Below are 12,051 nucleotides of genomic sequence, written 5' to 3' on the forward strand. Positions count from 1 at the left end.
AACTTTACTCCAAAAAGTGCCAAACAATGTCACAAACAAATTTTAGTTTCAGACACCCTTTTTGAACCTCTATCAGACTCCAAAGAATCAGACCTCGAACCTGCTCCAGCATTCCTAGGCACCTACTTGGGTCACAGACCTAATTGATCAAGTTAGGTCTAGGTTACAAAGAAGGTGTATAGAGATGGGGTCACGAGAAGGATCCAATGTTTCAGAGGGATTATCCAAATATACCAATTCCACCATCTACCTCGATTTCCCACTGTTGTACATCTTGCTATCAATCAATCCCTAACTGTTCTAATCTAAACCGTCACACAGTTTAGACTAGGGCTTGGTGGAAAAAATACAAAACCAACTCCTCTAACCTCTCCCTTTTGGAATGTCATAATACACCCTCTTAAATTGCATTCTACCAATGGCCGTTGAAAACCAATGGCTAGATTGCAAGTTAGGACACCATCTATACAACAACCTTGAAAATAAAAGGTTTAAAACCTGTAGAGAGTAAAATGGCAATATCTTCCTTCAATCACCACTTCAAGGGGTCAGACCAGGTTCATCTGAAAGGTGATTCAGTGTCCTTTCCTACCAAGACAAAATTTCATAAAAAAATTCAATGCCTTGTATGGACAGTACGAAAATTTAACACAGTTCTAGTAAAATAGGATTTATTTATTGCAAATACTCCACCAAACTTCTCAAAATCATCAACAACCTTTCTTCTTCGGTTGTGCAAGAATATATAGACTCCTCTCAACGACCATAACCAACTTTTAAATGGTTATGACCGTTGGAAGGAAAATACAATCCTACCGACAACTTTTGAAAAGTTGCTTGACAACAATTTTGCAACATTTTACAACTTTGATCACTAAACACCTAGACCTTTTCAAACACATCCAAGGTCACCATTAGGCTCCAAAACACCTAAGACAACATCCTAGGTCCATGAAACACAAAAATCCATAATTCAAGCCCACATGGCCTAATAGACCTCTAGGTTTATATGTGCACCTAAGAGGTTATTGACCACACAAAGGGCATTTTGTTACATCAAGGGTGATCTTTGAGATCCAACCCATTATTGCAACAATAGAAAACACAAGACAATCACTAGACACCCCTAAGCCATGGAAACACTATGAAAAGTAGAGGTGCCCTACACCAGTCTACCTTTTCCAAATTTACCTTTCCATCTTCCACCATGTCATGAACAAAGTGATATTGAACATAAATGTGTTTTGTCCTAGCATGGAAAGTAGGAAGTTTTGCCAAACAAATCGCACTATGATTGTCACAACAAATTATAATTTTACATGTATTAAATCCAACATCCAAACACAACTGCTTAAGCCAAACGACCTCTTGACATGAATGAGTTGCTACATGCATTAACTCAAGGTGTTCATGCATAAAGAATTTTAATTTTTTACCTTAATCTTATAAATAAATAATACAAGATATATAATCAATAATAAAAACTATTAATATCGTCCCTAAACATGAATTGGAGTTTCTACCCCTACTTGGATTTTTTTAAAAAGACTTGCATTTACTTAAAGATGCGTATAAATGTGACGCATATGCCTTTTTGTTTGTCAAAGATAAAAATAACAGTCTTTGTACATTCCTTACTCCACATACTTATAAAATCTTTATTATTAAATGACTAACTGTGATGTCAGTGTAGCTTGAAGATTCTTACAGGCATATCATGGATGTCATCTTTAGCCTTCAATATGTCAACTGGCGCAATGCCTCCATAGCAAAACCTTGTAAACTTTGCTCTTCCCCTGTGACAGCCAAACCTCTCTCCACTTCCGCTGTCCATCCTCGGGCAGCAGCCCTTATTTGGAATGAGTATCTTGAAGAGTCCTCTGTTCTGAGCCATTCGGAACGTTGTGTGAAGACACCTACCACTGCCCATCTACCCTTTCCAATCTCCATCGAAGACATTAAACTAAGGCTTAAAGTTCCTTGAATCATTTCTTCACGCCGTTCTAAAAAAATTTGCATTTGTAAATAATCAACAGAATCTATAACATAGCACACCATAATGGCATTGCGATTGGAGAAACAGTTGCGCATCAATTCCGGTATGCAGTAAAGATTATTGTTAGAGAAGGAGTCGACGACAGAGAGATGAGGAGAGAGTTGTAAGGAGTCTACAAGTGAGGACGCGTGAGAGACCGCCTGCGTACACATTATTATTTCATCTGGCCATTTCTGCAAATTCCTTGCACAACATTCAGTCAATGCACGATTACATGAAGATAATTAAAATAATTTATTCCTACAAACTATTATATTATATTGTATTACCTGTATCGTTTTAATGCAACTTCTAATAGCTGATCCCTTGTTTGCTCTGAGCTCTACCATCCTTAGTTTCTCCATGTGCTCCAAACTTTCAATGCCCGACACCTCCCAGCAGGTGTGTAGTCTCAATGTTTCCAATCTTGTGCAATATTTTAAACCTTCAATTTTTTTAATTTGGTGGCAACCTCGTACTTCAAATTCTTTGAGAGAAGTTAAGCATGCAAAGCTCGGAAGCACGAACAAGTGTGGACACCAACATATATGCAGCCATTCAAGGTTTATTGGCAACGCTTGAATCTCCATTAAATAACTGCTACTGCCTAAATCCAGACTCTCAAGGCAAGGATAATTGTCTTTAGAAATTGAAATCCTACACACTTCTGTTCCTAGTAGTTGCATCCGCTTCAGATTGACGAACACCACTCCTAACAGAGTAGGATGCCCAACAGAGGACGGTAAGAATTCCAGCTTTGGACATTCATAAATTGAAAGACTAGTTAAGGAGAAGAAATCTCCAAGAGAGGCCGGTAAAGATTCCAGTTTGGGACATTCATGAATTGAAAGATCAGTTAAGGAGGACAAATTTCTAAGAGACGTGGGTAAAAACAACAGGTTGGGACATTTATGAATTGAAAGATCAGTTAAGGAGGGTAAATTTCCAAGAGAGGTCGGTAATGACTTTAGGTTGGGACATTCCTGAATTGAAAGAACAGTTAAGGAGGATAAATCTCCAAGAGAGTTAGGCAAGAATTTTAGGTTGGAACCAACAGTAATATTGACCAAGCGATTTCCTATCTTCAGCTTTTGCAGCCTGCTTAGTTCACCTATTTTAATTGGAAGCTCCCTTAACCTCTTCATACCATCTAAATAAAGCTCTTTCAAGGACACCTGATTTGTGATGTGATGAGGCAACTCTTCCACTGCGTCGCACTCAGACAGGTTCAAATACTCCAGCTCTGCAATGTTTTGGAAATCATCTAACATTAGTATGAGCTGTCTACACCTCTTTAAATTGAGATATTGCAGGAGCATCAAGTTCTTAAAAGTAACCGGCAATCTCCCCAAGCTGCAGCAATCCTTCAAACTGAGATACCGCAGATTTGTCAAATCGCCGAAACTGCTGGGTAGTGATAGTAGCATTTTACAGGACTGTAATTCGAGGTGCTCCAGCAATTGGAGACCGCAAAATTCTTGTGGCGGATTCCTAAAATAATAATTGAAAGATCCATTGACTACTATCTTTTTCAACTCTTTGAGACGCCCGATTGAGTTTGGAAATCCTTGAAACTTGTCGCAATTAGAAATAGCCAACTCTCTTAACTGCACGGGACCCTGCAACACGTTTTCAACGAGACAAACATAAAACATACTGCAATAAATAAATAAATTAAAATATGGATTTAATAGAGGAGAAAAATAAGATTGGTTACATCGCTCTCAGCGTCCCACAGCTCTTGTAAGTGATGTTTCTCTGGCAAAATTATTTCAGATAATTGTAAAACTTTTAAATGTTTCAATGAAAGCTGTGCCGGAAGATTCCTTTGCCCAATATCGAACCAGCTAAGCCATACCAGCTCTCTTGATATTTCAGTGATTACTTGATTAAAATAATCTCCTCTAATCACCAAAAGCTTTAGCCCAGCTAAATAGGGTGCGAGCAACAAAATTTCTCTACTTAAATTTGGTGTATCCTGCGAGCAGCAACCATGAAACTTAACAAGGTCACCAATTAATCAACCTCTTACATACGTTAGTGGAAAAACATTTGCGTGCTGAAAACAAAAATGAAATATCCGGGAAAATTACATAATGTAAAAAATTTATATAAATAAGACAGAAAAGACGACCATACTCCATATGTAAATGTTGCAGCTTTAATTCCTCGAATTCCTTTTTTTTTCTGAAAATGAAAATAAAAAAATCAGATTTTTATTAAAAAAAAAAGTTTAGTGGCTATTAAAACACATAAGAAAGTAAGTTACTAATTCAATTTGATTGCAAAAAGAGCAAGCTAAAAGAAGTTCTTTTACTTCTACCCTTCTCAATTTCCCTCCTCGAATTCGCCAAAATCAGAAAAATACCCCAAAAAACAATCGTCTGAACCCGTCACAGTCACTCTGTATTCAAACAGGTAAGTAATGAATGCCCATGTGACCACTGAGAGTGGCGACAAATGGCAAAAAGACACCGTCATTTTCAGCGTCTTTTACGCCGGGTTTTCTCGTTCCGTCAAATTTCTATCCTGACGTTTCGCAAACCAATGACGTAGTCAATAAATGAAAGTATTAATCTTACCTTTGTTTGTTTATCGTAATTAATAATCTGTTGGGGTAACCAAAGTCGGAGGGCGAATGTTGATTTGAAATTTCTCTTCCCAGATCTCTTAAATGATCATGCATATTTATGAGATTGTCCTTATCAAGTTCAACCAAACACTTATTTAGAAGCCTTTTCCAAATGTATAGACCACTCCACCCTGATCCATCCCAAAATTCAATCACCAAACTGTTCTTTTCTCCAATAAAGAAACATGCAATATCAAGAAACGCTTCTTTCTCTTCATCATCCAGGGCATCGTAGCTTACTTTGAATATCTCTTTAATATTTTTAGGCAATATCCTTGAAATTTGATGTAATAAAGACTCCCAATATTCTTTGGAACTATTACCGCATAGCTGTGCTCCAAATACCTTAAGTGACAAGGGCAATCCATGACAAGCCTCTAAGAACTTTTTAACAAGCACCTCAAATCCCTGGAAGGGAAAGGGTTGTAAAAAAGCATACCAACAAAATAGTTGTTTTGCATTGTGTGGATCCAATGGTCTCATTTTATATACAGAGGATATATCCCAAGATGTAAGAACTTCACATTCTCGGGTTGTAACAATAATGAAACTCCCCTTTCCCAGCCTTTCTTTTATAGGTATCAGAACATCCAATTGATCAGCATGATCCACGTCATCCATAACAATTAACACTCTAAAAGATCTCAAATGCCTTGCTAGAATTGCCTTTCCTTGTTCTACATTATCAAATGTTTCATCCACACCAAGGCCTTTGAGGAGTTCAATCTGTTTTTTCTGCAACATCCCTTTGGCTTCTCTAATATCAAAAATAAAGCTGGATCTCTCCATGGATGAGCATCTTCTGTTGTATAATTCTTTGGCAAGCGTGGTCTTACCGGAACCACCCATCCCCCAAATACCCACAATCTGTACATCCTGATGACCCTGGGCAAGTTGGAGTGTATTCTCAAAGTCTTCTACTGCCTCGTCGAGACCTACTGGATGTTTTGCTACTACTAGGGACACATTGCTTTTCTCTTTCTGTACAATATTCACAATATTCTGGAGCAACCCCATCTCATCACTGAACAAGTAAAAATATTCAAAAATTAAACTACTAACAGCCGCTTGAGCCAAAGTAAATTTACAGTGATATAAAAACGAATATGAGGTCGAATGTTTGGTACTTACTCACTATTTTTGATGATTTCGCCAGTGAAAAATGAGACCTTGTAGAGTGCATCTTTCCACTCCTGAAGCTTTTCTGGGCTATATCTACCCTTCTCTTCATGCTTATCAAAGGCATGAACGTACTTTCCTTTCCTTTGAGCTACATATCTTAAATCAGTAGGCTCTACATAGTAGAAAACGGGAATAACTTTTGCACCACTTTTAAGCATATATGAGAGCTCTGCCAAACACCAAGGTGATTCTGCATAGCTCTCTGAAAAAATTGCTATATGAAGGGTAGCACCACGGATTGCTGCTTCTAATGTTGCAGGCAAGAAATCGCCATATTCCAACTCCTTTGAATCTAGAAAAGCTGTTACCTTCATGTCACGAAGGCTATTGTAGATTCTGGTGGCTAAAGTTTTTTTGACATCTGGTACACGATGATTGATGAACACATCGTAAGACGGCTTTTGGATGAGTGTTGAGGATGTAGATGCAGATGGCGCGATTTCATGGAAAGCAGCCATAGCCTCATTCTCTGGTCGAACAGAGTTTGTAGAACTAGACGCCATGGGATTAGAGTTAATTGAACACAGAGAAGCAATGAGAGAAAATCAATGAAAACAGGGTGGAAGAAGACCCGGTTTTGAGCGAGGACAAGAGTAAGGGAAGAGGAAGCGCTGGATGAAAACAAGAAGAGACCAACTAAGTAGAGTTGGTGTGATTAGCGTCAGAAACGCAGTTTTATTGAGGAAAGCATGTGGAAGAACGCGTTAACAAACGTGTACAAGAAAGACAGGGAATCTTGTTTTTTTCTTTTTTATTGAAGTAGTTGAAAAGAAATTACAAAAATAAGAAATAAAAGGCTGTCATAAGAACAGCAACAAGTGTTTTATAAAACTAAACAAGCTGTCACCGGACAGCAAACAAAACATCAGAAAAGTCTAGTTTATTGTTGTGGTCCCACTAACCATTATTCAATGCAGGACTCCATTATTGATTTCTATAACCGACTTTTTTCTCCTTCACATTATTCCGCTTTCTTCTCTAAATGTCACTTATCGACTACCTCTTCAATTTTAATTAATAATTATTTCCATAAGAACTGTATTAGAATACCTACTTGTACATGAATCCGCGTTTCTTCCACAGGCTTTCCTGTATGATGAATGTGATATGTGAAGGAGAAAAAAGTCGGTTATAGTAATCAATAATGGAGTCCTGCATTGAATAATGGTTAGTGGAACCACAACAATAAACTAGACTTTTCTGATGTTTTGTTTGCTGTCCGGTGACAGCTTGTTTAGTTTTATAAAACACTTGTTGCTGTTCTTATGACAGCCTTTTATTTCTTATTTTTGTAATTTCTTTTCAACTACTTCAATAAAAAAGAAAAAAACAAGATTCCCTGTCTTTCTTGTCCACGTTTGTTAACGCGTTTCTTCCACATGCTTTCCATAAGAACTGTATTAGAATACCTACTTGTACATGAATCCGAGTTTCTTCCACAGGCTTTCCTGTATGATGAATGTGATATGTGAGGAGAAAAAAGTCGGTTATAGTAATCAATAATGGAGTCCTCCATTGAATAATGGTTAGTGGGACCACAACAATAAACTAGACTTTTCTGATGTTTTGTTTGCTGTCCGGTGACAGCTTGTTTAGTTTTATAAAACACTTGTTGCTGTTCTTATGACAGCCTTTTATTTCTTATTTTTGTAATTTCTTTTCAACTACATCAATAAAAAAGAAAAAAACAAGATTCCCTGTCTTTCTTGTCCACGTTTGTTAACGCGTTTCTTCCACATGCTTTCCTCAATAAAACTGCGTTTCTGACGCTAATCACACCAACTCTACTTAGTTGGTCTCTTCTTGTTTTCATCCAGCGCTTCCTCTTCCCTTACTCTTGTCCTCGCTCAAAACCGGGTCTTCTTCCAGCTTTAATCTAATAATATATAAATTTAATCAAATATTTTAACAATTTTTTTGATATGAGATATTAAACATTAATCCAAAATACACCTATCAAAAGAAATTTTGAATAAATATATTTTAAATTGTCAATCTAGATACAATATTTACATAGTTTGAATTTAATTTTTTTACTTGTGTGCAATTTATATACATTTTATTTTGTAAATTTGAGCAATAAGTTATAGTTTGAATTAAATTTTTACTTATCTGCAATTTTTTTTATATATCAAATATTATATGTTTAATTATTCTAAAAATATTAAGAATGAAAGAAGATTGAAAGATGTCATTCTTTAAGTAAAAAGTTAATTCAAATTTCTTTGTATGTTTATTATTATTATTTACATAGTTTTAATTTAATTTTTTTACTTGTGTGTAATTTATATACATTTTATTTTGTAAATTTGAGCAATAAGTTATAGTTTGAATTAAATTTTTACTTATGTGCAATTTTTTTTATGTATCATATATTATATGTTTAATTATTCTAAAAATATTAAGAATGAAAGAAGAACTTTAGAAGATGGCATTCTTTAAGTAAAAGGTTAATTCAAATCATTATTAATTTTTAATCTTTTTAACCTATATTATTAAGTTATAATGTTTTTAAGTTTTATTAATAGTTTATTTATTTAGGTTTTTATAATTTAATTAATAAAATTTACTTAGTATATTTTCTTTGTATGTTTATTATTATTATTATTTAATCAAATAATATATAAATTTAATCAAATATTTTAACAATTTTTTTGATATGCAATATTAAACATTAATCTAAAATACACCTATCAAATGAAATTTTGAATAAATATATTTTAAATTGTCAATCTAGAAACAATATTTACATAGTTTGAATTTAATTTTTTTACTTGTGTGTAATTTATATACATTTTATTTTGTAAATTTGAGCAATAAGTAAAGTTAATTCAAACTATAAAAACTTAAAAACATTCAAAGAAAATATACTAAGTAAATATTGAACTTTAGAAGATGTCATATTTATTATAAAAATTATAAAAAAAATTAAAATAAAAAATTATAAAAAAATTAAAATAAATTATTTCAATTTAAAAATATAATCATAATTAAAAAAGAAAAAATTTCCCCCACCCCCACGGACTTGTGAAAAAAAATTCAAAAATGTCAAAAGGACTGGAGATGACACGAACTTGTCAAAAAAAATTAAAAAATGTCCAAAAGGACTGGAGATGGCACGGAGGGTTTGATTGGACGGGCGGTCACGTCATCACATGAGCTCATCACATGGCATGGCGTGGGGCGGGCCATTTTGTCCCCTGCGTAGTCATTGCCCATGGAGAAGGCATGGCATAGGGCGGACCATTTTGTCCGCTGCCTTTCCGACGAGAGAGGGGTGGTGTGGACCCAGACCGGCAGAAGGAGGTACCCGACAGTGTACTGGCTGGCAGGCCTAGGCTATGGGCATTGGCTATGCAGTGCTGTTTAAAGGGCTGCATCGCCAGTGCCAATTAATGCTGCAGTGAACAGTGGATGGCGGGATAAAAAATGAACGCACGAGATGTTTGCAATCGTTTTCCAGGGCTAAGGAAGATTTTCAACCGTTGATCCTGCAAATCCGGCAGTTTATCTCAAATAATGAGACACCTTCAGTAAAAATACAGCTGTATTTATATATGCCATTTATATTAGGCATGACAATCTTTAATTTTTCCTGTTAAATACATTTGAACCAGATCTTATTCGTACTATTTGAGTTCTATCGCATTATCTGCATTAGATACATTTGTACCAGTGAATTCAATGCCATCTGTCATTGACAAAGTTGACATGATCCAATCAAGACAGTAGTATCGTCCGATCCGTAGCACGATTGCCCAGCGACAACTATGTGAGCACAGACCTCGAACGAACATTTAATGTTTATTTTCGACCTACCTAGTATCATGAGTGCCCAACACGCCTAAATTTATCGCTCGTTTCAACATTTGACAGAAAATAGACGCATATCTCTGATTTTTAAATTTACTTAGCATTTAGGCGCTGTGATCTCCATTGAACAATAGCCCACCAGAATTTCAGGGGCCCATTTAAAAGTTAACGAGCGGCAGATATGAAGATCTGAAGAAGATAAAGTGATATTGCATGAAGGAAAGAAAAGGGCCTTTTATAGTCTAATGTGTATATGGGACTACCTCGTACTCCTTGCAGAAAGTATCTAAAGTCTTCGTTTTTTTTTCTGGAATAGATTAGAGATTGAGTAGAAGCATTAGGAGTGTGCTCCCCACCATAAGAAGTTAGAGGATGTCCTACTTGCTGGTATTAATGTCCATTACATCTATATAGGGGAAGCTACCAATGGTAGTTATAGATAACTTCGTAGATCCACAGATTTTTAACCCTTATTCCAAAAATTAAGTAGCATCCAAACTGTATAGTATTTTTGGTTTGGTCTAAAAAATATATATAAATTAGACCCACATTTCCCTATTTATACACATGAATGAAAAATTTCATTCTTATGTAAAGTATTGCAAAAAAAATTCCTAAAGGAATGAAAAACCTACACTTCGTTGAACATTGTAGAAGACTTATATGTATCATCTTAATATCTACAACAATTTATGGAGCTCTCTAGAGCAACCATTTCAATCTCACTATGAAACTATTTTTATTGATTTTACACTAGCAATTGCACCTTGTGTGCAATTCATATGCCGAAGAGGTATGGAAAGTTAATTAGGGATTTTTTGGTCTAGTTTTTGCAATAGGGGGAGAGGGAGACATATATATATATATATATATAGAGAGAGAGAGAGAGAGAGAGAGAGAGAGAGAGAGATAGAGAGAGAGGTAGTGGTGGTAAGGAGATACAAATAAAAAGGAAGATAGAAATAAAGATGGAGATGGATAAGGAAAGGGATATGGTGAGGAGAGGGAGAGATAAATAGAGATAGGAAAGAGGGATAGATAGAGATGGAATAGATAAATACATAGAGTGAGGGAGAGGGAGGGACTAATAGAGGAAGAGATAAAATTATATAAAGATATATGGGAAGTGATATATAGAGGAATAGATATATGAGTATATATAGAGATGGAGAGATAACTAGATAGAGATAAAGGGATACATGAAAATGAAAAGAGAGGTCTATAAAGATGAGTGAGAGACAAAGACGTGTCTAAATATGTAGTCAAAGAGCAGAAATAGAGGTATATATTAAGATAGAGTGAGAGAGGAAGAGGAACATAAATAGACAAAGTGATAGAGTGGGGGGAGAGATAGAGATAGGAAGATAGGGAGGAATAGATCGAGAGACATAGAGGAAAAGGGTGATGGAGAGATATAGATATAGATGGTGAAATAGATTGATAGATATATAAGAAGATTTAGAGAGAAGGGGGAGGGATACAAAGATAAAGACATGGACAAACATGGAGAAGCGGTGATAGACAAATAGAGAGGAAGAGAGGGAGAGAGAAAGAGAGGAGAGAGAGAGAGAGGGAAGGATAAAGAGAGAGAGATAGATATACATGTATGGGAAGAGAAAGATAAAGATAGAGATATTTGGGAAGAGAAATGGAGAGATGGAGAGAGGAAAGGGAAAGAAAGGGAGAAATAGGAAGAGAAGGTAGAGAAAGAAAATAGGAGAGAGAGGGGGAGAGGCAGAGAGATATTATGGAGAGAAAGGGAGATAGGAATAGAATGAAGGGGAGATAAAGATATACCTTAAGAAAGGTAGAGTGGGGAGAGAGATATATATATAGAGAGAGAGAGAGAGAGGTAGATATTTAAGGAGGGAGGAAGCGGGAGAAGGAGAATAGAGATAGAAAGAGGGAGTCAATGATGATGAAATAGCTTTGATACCAAGCAAACAATTGAGAGAGGGGGGGGTGAATCAGTTGTCTAAAAAACTCACACAACTTAAACTTATTCTCAAATCCATTATTAAGCATGACAGCATAAATCAACAACACATCATAAACACACATAACATCAAGATTTTTTACGTGGAAAACCCGGTTAAGGGAAAAACCCTAGTGGGATCACACCCACAATAAGATGATACTCTGTTAGAAGTATAGAATATTACAATGGGGAATGCATATGCATTCAAGCACACCTCCTAGAGCTCACTACTCAAAAACAACAAGGGCTACAACCCAGGGAAGACTCACTATCTTACAAACAGATTCGGATCACATCCCGAAGATTATAAACTGGAAAATAACATCTCCTTATGTCTGGTTGTAATTCTAGTTAAGCACGTAACAACTTTCAATTCCTTCTCCACCTTTCACACTTCCTCCCTGCTTCCGA

General features: G+C 35.8%; 2 protein-coding genes across 4 annotated transcripts; both read right to left on the reverse strand.

Moving 5' to 3' along the window:
* Positions 1 to 1,554: 1,554 nt before the first annotated feature.
* Positions 1,555 to 4,022, reverse strand: LOC131053907 (protein SUPPRESSOR OF npr1-1, CONSTITUTIVE 1). The gene is made up of 3 exons (XM_057988536.1): positions 3,753 to 4,022; positions 2,326 to 3,654; positions 1,555 to 2,229 (listed from the first exon to the last, which is right to left on the reverse strand). The coding sequence occupies exons 2-3, from the start codon at positions 3,460 to 3,462 to the stop codon at positions 1,738 to 1,740; spliced, it is 1,629 nt and encodes a 542-aa protein (XP_057844519.1). The 5' UTR covers positions 3,463 to 3,654; positions 3,753 to 4,022; the 3' UTR covers positions 1,555 to 1,737.
* Positions 3,878 to 6,500, reverse strand: LOC131053905 (TMV resistance protein N). Of its 3 annotated transcripts, none has more exons than XM_057988535.2 (4): positions 5,799 to 6,500; positions 4,618 to 5,691; positions 4,175 to 4,222; positions 3,878 to 4,013 (listed from the first exon to the last, which is right to left on the reverse strand). In XM_057988535.2, exons 1-4 carry the CDS (start codon positions 6,350 to 6,352, stop codon positions 3,998 to 4,000), a joined length of 1,692 nt encoding a protein of 563 aa, XP_057844518.1. In that variant the 5' UTR covers positions 6,353 to 6,500; the 3' UTR covers positions 3,878 to 3,997. The 3 variants fall into 3 exon arrangements, with proteins under 3 accessions (XP_057844518.1, XP_057844517.1, XP_057844516.1); XM_057988534.2 differs by having other exon boundaries at positions 3,909 to 4,013; positions 4,170 to 4,222; XM_057988533.2 differs by lacking the exon at positions 3,878 to 4,013 and having other exon boundaries at positions 4,022 to 4,222.
* Between the last annotated feature and the right edge of the window lie 5,551 nt (positions 6,501 to 12,051).

Source organism: Cryptomeria japonica, chromosome 4 (genome assembly GCF_030272615.1).
Source record: "Cryptomeria japonica chromosome 4, Sugi_1.0, whole genome shotgun sequence".
Classification (NCBI taxonomy): domain Eukaryota; kingdom Viridiplantae; phylum Streptophyta; class Pinopsida; order Cupressales; family Cupressaceae; genus Cryptomeria; species Cryptomeria japonica.